Raw genomic sequence first — 12,043 nt, forward strand, 5'->3', positions numbered from 1 at the left:
AGGTTAAGTATCACTTGAGTCATAATAGGAGACAGAAATGATATCCATTCACTCAACTGTGTTGAGAAATAATCCCCATAAACCTGCTTTCATTCTTTTAGCTTATATATCCTTCAAATTATGGGAGAATTAAGGAGAAAGAAAGTTAGGATGATAGTCATGGTGATGGCTTTTGTGTGACATGATGAAAGTCTGCAGGCCACAAGCAGAGGTCAAAATAAGGAACTGCAGTCAAACCGATGAGTGAGCAAGTTCCCTAGAGGAATTGTGTCTTCTGTGTGTCCTGCTCAGAACCCGAGTTGCCGTGCCCAGCTAGCTCCTTTTCACAGTGATGGTAACTTTTCTTAGTTGAAGGTTGACCTTTGCTTGGTGTCAGATGAAGTGTGTCTTGGTGGCTTACACACGCGTGCTGTGGTCCCCACCCCAGCTCGGGCCCGTTTCCTTCGTTTTAAAGGTACTTTTAGGAAAGGGGCGGACTTGTTCTCTCTGCCAGTTTTTCTGCCCCCCCCGCGTGCCCCCCGCCCATGCGCAGTAGGAAGTAGCTTGGATTTTCTGGATCTCCACTTTATTTGCACCCCTCGTACTCCGGCTGTTTGGTATTTCAGGTGCTGGTATCTGTCATCAGACTCTGCTCGGTTGACTGGCCCGGGGAGTGTGGTCCTCATCTCAGGGATGCTTGTGCTTTGCTCGCTTCTTCCGGGTCTCTGTGGTAAAGTCTGTACCTGTTGTCTTGACTCTTCCGATGCAGGTCTGCAGACTCCTACTCCAGAGTTCATTGTCGACGTGGAGTCCATGGACATCTTCCCCGTGGGCTGGTGCGAAGCCAACTCTTACCCTCTGACCACACCACACAAAACAGTCTGTGAGTATCGTCCAGTTGGGAGCCCTGTGGACAACATGCGGGGCTTGGGGGGGTAAATAGACAGTTCTGTGAAGAGACTGTAGCCAGGTTGTAAAAAACAGACCTTGTGTTAGATTTACCACGGAGCACCAATATTTTTATCTTGTGGATGTTTTCAGTATCTTCAAGAGATGGATATTTGGAAGCACCTCACAGGTTGACAAGCTAAGTCATAATGATAAGGCGGGTGAGCATCACGGAGTGGCAGAGATAAGATATAAATATACTAAGATCTATAAAGATTGTATAAAATAATATATAAATATATATAAAATAAAATAGGTCTTCACTCCCAATTTATAGTTCATTATTTTGATTAGAGAAAATTTAAGCTAAATACTATGTGGGTTTTTTTGTTGGTTTTTGTTGTTTTTGTTGTTGTTTTTGAGAGGGGGAGAGAGAGTGCATGAGTGGGAACCCTCCTACACTCTTGGTGGGAATGCAAGCTGGTGCAGCCACTCTGGAAAACAGTATGGAGGTTCCTCAAAAAGTTGAAAATAGAGCTACCCTATGACCCAGCAATTGCACTACTAGGTATTTATCCAAAGGATACAAACACAGTGGTCCGAAGGGGCACCTGCACCCCAATGTTTATTGCATCAATGTCCACAATAGCCAAACTATGGAAAGAGCCCAGATGTCCATCAACAGATGAATGGATAAAGACGATGCAGTTCATATATACAATGAGATATTACTCAGCCATCAAAAAGAATGAAATCTTGTCATTTGCAATGACATGGATGGAACTAGAGGGTATTATGGTGAGCGAAATAAGTCAGAGAAAGACAAATACCATTTGATTTCATTTATATATGGACTCTAAGAAACAAAACAGATGAACATAGGGGAAGGGAGGGAAAAATAAAATAAGATGAAAACAGAGAGGGAGACAAATCAAAAGAGACTTTTAACTACAGGAAACAAACTGAGGGTTGCTGGAGGGGAGGTGGGTGGAAGGAATGGGATAACTGGGTGATGGACATTAAGGAGGGGATGTGATGTGATGAGCACTGGGTGTTACATACAATTGATGAATCACTAAATTCTACCCCTGAAATTAGTAATACAGTATGTGTTAATTAAATTGAATTTAAATAAAAAATTGAAAATAAAGTTATGAGTCCTTAAAAATAAGGGGTTTTGATTTTTTTGTGAAGTAGACATTTCTGGTATTTTCTTTATGTAATTTGTATGCTAGCTTTACTTTCTAGCATCCTACTATAGGGTTCATTTATGTAGATGCTCAGGAAATTACTAGAAAAGGAAGTTCCGTCCTATAGTTGGCTTCCTGTCCCCTGATGTCAGCAGAGTTTGAAGGACAGTTCTATTCCACATCCATTAAGAGGAGGATGGTGCATTGTCTGTGAAACAAAGTAGGTCGCCCAGATTATACACAGGTGGATTTTAAGGGATTCTTCTCTCCCATACACCATACTGCTCAAGGAATCTGATCCAATGAGAGGAATATCTTGTCCTCATGTTAACATATTTCTAAAATTTTGAGCATAGAATAATTTTTTTCAATCTCAAGGGCATTCTGTTTTTGTCCTCTCACAGTGCCACAGATTCTTGGTTCAGTTGGTCTGAGAGCCAGGTCAGGTGCTCCCTGGGTTTAGTCGTGGGTAGGGCCGGTCCCCTGGGTCTTAGTTGTGCCTCAGACAGAAACTCCTGTCTCGTGTCCTCTTTCTTTCTTATTAAAAGCATATTTTAGAATAAAGTAGCTAGTGTTAAAAATAGAGCAACCCTACAACCCAGCAATTGCACTACTAGGTATTTATCCAAAGGATACAAACATAGTGATCCGTTTAATCTTATTAAATGCAGTAAATTCTATTTAGACTTCATTTCTGATGAGTCAAAGTCTCTTTTAGATTGATTTATTTATTTTAGAGAGAGAGATTGAGAAGGGGGGAGAAAGTGAAGGGGAGGGGCAGAGGGAGAGAGAGGGACACGCAGACTCGCCGCTGAGCGCAGAGCCAGACATGGGGCTTGATCTCAAGACCTTGAGATCACGACCTAAGCCAAAACCAAGAGTCAGATGCTCAACCAACTGCACCACCCAGGCGCCCTGAGTCAGAGTTTATTTTAATGCTGGAAGAAAATAAGATAAAGTTGTGGCATGAGTGAAATAACTTTCCAGTGTTTAAATTGTTTCTTTAAAACTGACACAGTTTTCCCTGAAGACATTTTTTTTTTAAAGATTTTATATTTTAGAGAGAGAGAATGAGAGAGAAAGAGAGGGAGCATGAGAAAGGGGGAGGGTCAGAGGGCGAAGCAGACTCCCCGCTGAGCAGGGAGCCCGATGCAGGACTCATTCCTGGGACTCCAGGATCATGACCTGAGCTGAAGGCAGTCGCTTAACCAACTGAGCCACCCAGGCGCCCCCATGAAGACATTTTTAAAAAAATGCTTTTGCCCAACTCGTGAATGAAACTGACTGTCCTTTTGCCCTTTCTTGCCTGTTTTACAGCACAAAAGAAGAGAAAGATTGCAGTTGTGCAGCCAGAAAAACAGTAAGTTTTTGTGTTTTGTTTTTTTCCCCCCAAAACTTAGATGGTATATAGAACTGTCTTTATAGAGAATAAGGAAGTGTGGCCGTTTTTATCAGTGAGTGGGTTCACAGAGATGATAGCCAGAAATACCTGTTGTTGTTTATGGTGCACCCGTTACATGGAAGACACGGGCTCGCCTCTTCTAGGGATCTCTTCTCCGGATTGCAGTTTCTCTCTTCCGTTCCAGCTGGAGGGCATCCTGGCCTCGCACCTTGATAGTGAAAGGCCTCTTTGAGGCCCCCCTGGCCACGCATCGCTGTCCCTGCCCACACTCAGCATGCTGGCGTCATGGGTCGTGGCCGGCCTGGCAGGCAGACTGCCATCCGAGGCCATCTCTGCCAGCCCCCAGCAAGGTGTCCTTGAGGAAGCTGCTTAATGCTCTGCATCTTGATGCCCTTCTTTGTGAAACACCTGTTTCTCAGGGGGTTCATGAAGATTAAATTAGATTTCATGTGGAAAAAAAAATTGTGTGGGTTGTACAGGGTTAAGTCAATGTAAGTTATCCCCCATTTCAGTTGTAATTTTAGGGAGAAGGAGGGTATCAGGCAGTGTGCATACGTGCAGTATGTTTTTGAAAAATTCTCACCATTAGTAGCATTTTTATATATTGAAGATTAGCTAAGGTACACTAAAATACACAGCCTTTGCCAGGTGGTTCTGTTTTCTAATGAAAATACACTGGTGGAAATGAATTTGATCTTTTCAGATACCCGGTTTAAACTTAAAATGAAATAGAATAACGACTGCATGGCTATTTGAATGTGAATAACAGTTTTGTGGGCATTTTCCATACATTCATGTCTAAACACAGTGTAGCAGGTTAATAATCTGACTCCAGTTTGGTCTGGATAACATTGAAATCGAGAGCAAAGAATTAAATGGTCCCATCATTGAATCCAAATCCGATTTTGTAGCTCCTCAATTTATGGCCCGTGGATCCGTGGTCCCCATCCTGCACTTGCACCAGTCACCCAGACGGCTCGATAAAACACACACACTGCTGGGTCCCCATCTCCAAATTCCCTGGCTCAGGCTGTCTTTAGTGGGGCCTGAGCATCTGTGCATTTAACAAGTTTCTAGGTGGTGCTGGTCCTCTAGTGTGGGGACCCCATTTTGAGAGCCAGTGTGAAGATGACCCCACTGAGATTTTGTGATGGTTTGCTCTGCACTTGCGTCATTTTTCAATGGTGTGATTTCCACGCCGCCGTCCTGGGTACCCTGTAAAAACCAACGCACCTCTTTTCCCCCATGGCTACATTTTTAATGTTTATTCAGCAACTTTTTTACCGAACTATAACACAAAGCTCTGCCCTAGGCTAGGCCTACTTCTCGTTCTAGGACCCATCCATTCATAGGCTTTCTTTGAAGGTCTTTTTAGTGTGGCCGTGACCCACACAAGCAGTTCTCAGACACTAGCTTGTAGAAAGTACTAGTTTCTTCTATTGAAGAGAGGTCTGACTTCCGTTAAAATCCATGCGAGTTGATGTTTCTTTGTGTCTAAAATATAATGAAGGGCATTATGACAATTCTATAGCAAGAGACAAGCCAGGAGCCTCCTGGAAGAACATCGCTGATTAGGGATGACAACCTGAGGGACAGACATGCCATTGGCTTCTTAGGGTTATTGCAAGAATTTGGGGACGACCTCTTTGAAACGGATACGTTTGTACTGATGTTGCTGCTTGACATATATGCATCCTCTCTTTTACTGTGTGCTTGGATTTCTGTGATAATCGCTTTAAGTTGTGGAAAGACTTCGGAATTAGTTTAATTAATTTAATTAGTTATTTCATTAGTTGAGTTCCTTCTCAAGTGTGCGACCCGTGATAGTTGTATTTTCTTGATCAACAGATTGCCATCCACAGTGCCTGTTGAGAAAATACCTCACGACCTTTGTTTATTCTCTCACCTGGACACCTCAGGTAAATGAGCCCACTTACGGCTGGCTGTCCCGTCCCAATTTGGGAGTGGAGACATGCGTGTGTTTTTAGGTCTAATATAAGAATATTTCAACTTTAAGTTCATTCTCCTTGTCTCTGTTGCTACCTATTAACACATACCTACTTTAAAAAAAAATTTCTAAACCAGATTCTCTGTGCCTCTTCTGTCTCTTGGTCAGTAGCTCTAGACGCTTCTCTCAGTCTGCAGAAGAGTCCATGTGTTCCTTGGAAATTTGGGCCCAGTTAGGGTTGTATGTTGTGGATGGTCATGTGCAAGGAGAAAGAATTGAAAATATCATTATTAGGCACTCATTTTTTTTTGACATTTTATGGCATCCCACTTGCATTTTTCATTACTGGTTAATATTTAAGTTCCCATGGGCTTTTGAATTGTTCCTTAAAAACCCTCTGTGTTTGAAAGCTGAGAGTGAATAATATATGTCTTTTAATGTGTAAAGTTCTATATCTTACATTAAAACCTTTGAAAACACAAATGTGAATTCCCCATTGACAACAAATCTGATTATAGACGTGTTTGTACATTAAATAATATATTTGATTACGAATTCTGTTTTCTAGCCAAAGGGAAACCTGCTCTGAATTCTTCCAGGATTCTAAGCTATATGCCATGGAAGAATCCTAGCAGTCAAAGTTATAGTAAGGAGAGCATTTTTATGAGTAGACTTACTAAAATTGTTTTTTTTTCTAAAGTTCTGGGTAGGGTAATCCTACCAAAAAATTTCCATGTATATGCAGCTGTGGACATAATTCTTTTGCCTAATTTTGTTGTATAGAATTGAAACTTCAGAATGGTTTTAAAAGAACCATGTCAGCTCTTCTTTCAGAGTCTATAATTGTTATATTACTCCTTTTGTCTTACCCTCACAAAAATAACATTTCTCCCTCGTTCCCTATTGGTTCTTAGTTGAAGTCCTATGAGGACAGTTCCTCCTGGACTGTTAACAGAGACACCACTGTTAGCGGAGCTTAGCTTGGGGCATTGTGGGGGAGGGCGAGTCTTGGCTGACAGCAGAACCCTGTTACAGACATCAGGAAGCTTTAGGGTAATACCTTACCATTTATTCTTCCACGTTTCCCCATGGCCCTTTGAGACACAACTAGCCCAGCAACTTGCTACGTTGAAAGCACAATGAAGGAAATGCAGATTCAGTCCACGGGAAGTACATTGCACGTCCATGAGATTGGCAAAATGAAGACGCCCTGCCATGTCTAGTGTTGGCTTGGATGTGGAATAGTGGCCACACCTCCTATAGGAGTGTAGGTTGAGATTGTCCGCGTGGAGATCAGTTTGATCACGTGTGGGACAACTGCAGACATGCAGACTCCGTGGCCAAGCAGGTCCCCTCCTTGTGATATACTTGGAAAGCTCTCTTGCCCGTAAGCAGAAGCCGATGTTTACAGCTGTCCTCAGCAGAGCACTGTCGGTAATTCCCGAGCAAATGGAAATGACTGAGTGTCCATCAGCAAGAGAGTGGGCTGCTGCTTGTGCTGTATTCATGTAATGGGGTCACGCACAGAAGTGACAGGTGGATGAACGTTCTGCATATACGTGTACCGATTTGGGTGGATCTTAGAAACTGCAGGTCGAACAAACAAAATGTTGGGGAAAACCATTTATGGAATATTTTTAAAATATCCAAAATACCATGCATTACTTGTTGACACACATCTACCTGTGTGTGTGTGTGGTCAAGTTTATAGGCCTGCGTGGGAATGATAAACACCAGATTCAGGGAAGGGGAAGAGAAGGTGGAGGAGTTTCTAGAGTAGAAAACCCAGGAGAGCTTAGCTCCAGAGCTAGGGTTGTTTTTTGTTTTGTTTTGTTTTTTGTTTTTATTAGCTGCACAGTGGTACATTAGTTGTCATTGTCTTGGTTTTAGCATCTTTTCGTGTGTCTTGAATCCTGCATCATAAACAGAGAAGTTCGTTTATATGGTAGCAAAAAAATAACCCGAATTTCTAAGATACTGTATTTATAAGACATTCTGATATTAAGACACAGTGGGCCTCTGGGTAATTTTGCCAACTAAGTGGATTAAGCAGGGTTTTTTGTTGGCTCCTAAAGCGTGAGCTGTGATGCTCTTCCCCGCAGGTACTGTCAATGGAAAATACTGCTGTCCTCAGCTTTTTATCAACCACAGGTGTTTCTCAGGCCCTTACCTGAACAAAGGGAGAATCGCAGAGCTACCTCAGTCGGTGGGACCAGGCAAATGTGTGCTGGTTCTGAAAGAGGTAAGGCATGCACACGGGGGTCAGCGTCGGGGTATTTCCACAGGGTGTCCAAGATGTAGACAGAATTTCTGAAGGACATAACGGGATCGGGCTGGAGCTGGTCAGGCAAAGATGGGAAATAGCATTCCTGCCCGTGAAAAACTCACAGGCTAGCAGTGGAGACGGGGGGAGAGTGGGGGAGAGGGTTGGGGGACTACACCTTCCTCCCCCGAGTCCGGGGAAACCTTGCAGTGGGTTTGAGGGCTGTGTGTGGGTCAGGGCCCAGGACTGCAGACTGGAGGTTTCTCTCAAGAGGCAAGTAAGCCTGGATGGGCGAGAGAAGATGCTCTTAAGGATAGACGCCCGCCCGTCGGCGGCGTCAGGAGCCACAAGGCCTTTCCCCTCCGTTGGCCGTAGCCAGCATGCGTCTGCATGGAGGAGGCTCCAGCTCAGGCTCCAGGCACTTGTGTGAAGTTTGTGTCGTGGCCGCGCATCAGTTTGATGGTATTCTTTCCCATTTCTCTTCCTGCCTTTGGGGGTTGACCTGCAGAGAGAGGTGAATCCTCGTTACATTGATGGAGGTTTTTATAGCCTCGCCACAGACCCCGTGTGGACGTGGCTTGGAATCCTGGAACCATTCTTGGAACTCGATCTCTGCTTTTTTCACACATATCAGTGTTTTCTCTTACGAAAGAGGACCCCACATAGATCTTCCTCATCGCTATTGTACCATGATGAATGTGTTTTAATCCCTGGGGCACAACAATCCGTTCATCCACTGAACACATGTCTGTGAGGCCACTGCTCGGAGGCCGGCGCTGCGCCAAGTCCTGGGTCTGAACACAAGCCCTGTCTGCCCTCGGCCTATTGGGGCTTTGCAGCCTTGTTGGGGAGATGGCTTAATTCTAGGCTGAAGGTATGGTGTGTTGGGGGGGGACACTCAGGGCGCAGAGCAGAGCGCTCTGGGAGCACAGGGGAGGGAGTGACAAACAGATGGTAAGGGATCCTTGCTCTGGCTTGCAAAGGGAGGAGCACCTCACGTGGGAACACGGCCGCGGCTCACAGGTGGGTGTCTGGGGAAGGAGTATGGGTCCTTAGGCTGGGGCTGACTCATAGGTATAGAAGAGTGCATCCTGGGCGCCTGGGTGGCTCAGTCGTTAAGCGTCTGCCTTCGGCTCAGGTCATGATCCCAGGGTCCTGGGATCGAGTCCCACATCGGGCTCCCTGCTCCGCGGGAAGCCTGCTTCTCCCTCTCCCACTCCCCCTGCTTGTGTTCCTACTCTCGCTATGTCTCTCTCTGTCAAATAAATAAATAAATAATCTTAAAAAAAAAAAGAAAAAAGAAGAGTGCATCCTGTTTTGAAAAGAACAGACGAGAGATCTGGGCAGCCTGATGGGTGAGGCAGGCCTGGGTAGCTGGGTAGCTTGAGGGAGGCCTTCTCTGGCCTTGTGAGGAGTGCAGATTCCCACTGCGGAGGACGGGAGCCCTCTGAACGACCCTGTGCGAGCACCATCCCCTCGGGAACCTCCACATGGTTTCAGACGTCATTCTACTTGAATGAGATCATTTTAGCAGAGGCCGAGCGTGTTTGCTTTCCTAGGCCGTCTGCGTAGTTAGCAGTTAAAGACTTACATGTTCAGAAAACAAAAATCCCTTTAAGAGAGAAAGTTGAAGTTGTAGTTGAGAAGAAACTCTGTAAAGACACTCTGACGGGGCCGTTGTTGTGGTTATTTACTAGGGAGCATTTAGCCTATAAATGTTCAGAGGATGTTCCTGTCCTTCATGAGGTTCTGGTCATGTGGGACAGACAAGCAGGCAGGTCTAGTATTGCAGGGTAGCAAGCGTCTCAGGTCCTGCGATGGGGCCGCTGCGGGTGTGTCGAGGTCCTGTGGAGTCCCCTGCAGTCTGTGCGGAAGGAGATGTGGGCAGCCTGCATGCGGAAGGTCTGGGGTATCGGGGTGCCCTGGGATGAAGGCAGGAAGATCGGGAAAGAAGGCTTATGGCACCTCAAGTGTAAGGACCTCGGAGGATGGACACAGAAAGGGCACAGATCTGGGTGGGCCTTTCTTGGGCCCCTGCCAGGTGTTCTGAGCAGCCGGGACCTGCTTTCATTTAAAGCAGCTCACGTCCCACGGCTGGGCCCTGCCTCCCGAAAGTGATCGGTGCAGGTCTGGCCCAGCCGAAGTGGCAGGTTGACCTGTCTAACAGATGAGACATTCGTCACTACAGAAAGATGGTGCTCGAGGCAGGTCCAGGGGTAGGGGTGCCTCTGAAAGGCCAAGGTGATGAGGGTCAGTGGAGGGACCGCTGGTCGGCTCTGGATGAGGCGGCACTGACCTCGGATTCCCGAAGATGTTGGACTGGATTGAGGAAGAGATCAAACCAGGACTCCGGGTCAGGATTCCCATGACGATGTGAAATCGCACCCCTGGACCGAGCACTACCCTCCGCAGTCCGGCCCGAGAGTGGGTTGTGGGTACGTTGATGCCTGCCTATGTGTGAGCCTGTTTTTGTCAGGAGTGATAAGAAAGGAACAGGAAGGCCTGGCAGAAATGCGGTGAACCGGTGGGTGCCTTTGAAGCTGCCTGCAGGGCTGTTCGTCACGGCGAGCTCCAGGGATCAGCCTGCGGTCCCCGGTCACCTGCCGGCTCCGCTCGCAGACACACTGGTCCCAGGTTCAGCCTGTCTTCGGGGGCTGGCTCTTTGTCGTACATGAGTTTTTAGAGTCAACAGTGGTTATCCCCGATCAATTCCCCGATAGGTGCCGGCAGCCAAATGCAAAAGCCAGGCCAGAGCAGTTTTCTGATGACAAAACTAGTTTTTTGCTGATGTTCAGAAAATGCATGAGGCAGAAGAAGAAGAAGGGGAAAAAAAAGCAAGCACTTCAGTTCTGTGAGTGCAAGAAAAATGGGAGTTCCAGCAAGCCAATATTTATGCTAATGTGCTTCCTTCAGCACCAGAACCTCTGTGGTTTCAAATTGCATTTTACTTAAAGAGAACGAGGTAATTGGAGCAAAGACAGAGCACGTTTGCTTTTCAGGCCGTCAGTGGTGTTAGCAGTTGAAGGTTTTCAGGTCTTTGGGAAATGCAGAGTGATGGCTGTTTTCCCTTTGGTCTGCTCAGGGGAGGCTGACCTGTGTGCACGTGGGCAGAGCCAGTGAGGGGCCCATCCAACTCTGTCATCCCCACGAGGGACCCAGGACTAGCAGGTCCTGAGGGGATGGGGACAGGTTGAGCCTGTGGACGGCCCCTCAGGCTGGGGCATCCTTTCCTATCCCAGATAGTCCTGCACCCCACGCCTGCCGCAATGCACCAGGGTCTCCTGAAGACCTGTGGACCGCAGATCTGTGTGGCCCTCGGTCCGCTGACGAGGTCTGCGTGTCCCGGCGCTTCTGCTGCTGAGAATGTTGGTGTTGTGTCGAAGAGGTGTTGGGGGAGGTTCTGCTAATACCTCAGATGTGATCTCCCGAATGGCCAGGCCTGTGATCCTGCCTTCCTGCACCACATAGTGAGGGAGGGTGCTGTGTGCTTGTGTCCGGGTCTGAGGGAGAGACCAGCACGAGCACAAGAGGAGAGGAGTGAGTGTGGAACATCTCACAACCTCACTCATGTCCATGAGCCCAGCGATGAAAAGTCCTGCCAGCAGAAGGGACTCTGCAAACACCGGCTCAGGAGGAATTAGAGTCTCCGTTTTCATGGCGATGCTGACATCCATGGATACGCAGGCCACGTACCGGGGTGACGTTCCAGCATGGCTGACGGGTTTGGGGAGCACCTGTGGTTTTTCTGAAATGTTACCTGGCTTGAGTTATTTACCCATATGTAACCTGTGGTCTTAGCAAGCAATAGAAATGTCATGTCCAGGGGGGAATCTCTAGGAGTCTTTTTTCACGTTTTGCACATCACTTTGGGATGTGTGACACAGCAGAAGCTCTGGATCCATGTTGGCTCGACAGCAGAAATCACCCATCCAAGCTTTACATGCTGCTTTTGAGCATTTACAGACGCGCTTTCCTGTGTATAGGTAGATGCATGGCCCTTGCCTATCTCTTCCCTTTCTTCTTCCTGAGACTTTAATAGAAGGCTTAGGAGAAAGCAGCCTGAATGCTGGACACTTGGGAAACTGTCTGAAGCGATATGCTTCCGTGGCTTTTTCTTTTCCTCCAACCTGTGCCCTGGACCTGGACTTGGATCTGACGTGGAGATGAGGCTGAATACAGCGGAGTAGACTGATAACATCAAACACGGAAGGCTAGATGGAGCTTCTGCTCTGCCAAGGCAGGGACGTTGTTCGTGACGAAAGTGAGATACAGAAGTCCGCGTGTGTGCACACGCCCACCCCACCCACTTACCTGTCCATCCAGCCATCTTCTACCCTGAATCTATCCATTGTCATCTCTGTCGTCCGTCTGTC

General features: G+C 46.8%; 1 protein-coding gene across 1 annotated transcript in view; it reads left to right on the plus strand.

Annotated features, from left to right (window-relative positions):
• SFMBT2 (Scm like with four mbt domains 2) overlaps window positions 1-12,043 on the plus strand; it is a 202,799-nt gene that overhangs the window by 156,893 nt on the left and 33,863 nt on the right. Inside the window, exons 11-14 of the mRNA XM_021696759.1 lie at window positions 749-862; window positions 3,375-3,417; window positions 5,308-5,378; window positions 7,510-7,649. Coding sequence (XP_021552434.1) covers window positions 749-862; window positions 3,375-3,417; window positions 5,308-5,378; window positions 7,510-7,649 — 368 coding nt within the window. The remainder of the gene's footprint in view (window positions 1-748; window positions 863-3,374; window positions 3,418-5,307; window positions 5,379-7,509; window positions 7,650-12,043) is intronic.

The sequence above is a fragment of the Neomonachus schauinslandi genome, chromosome 5, assembly GCF_002201575.2.
Source record: "Neomonachus schauinslandi chromosome 5, ASM220157v2, whole genome shotgun sequence".
Lineage (NCBI taxonomy): Eukaryota > Metazoa > Chordata > Mammalia > Carnivora > Phocidae > Neomonachus > Neomonachus schauinslandi.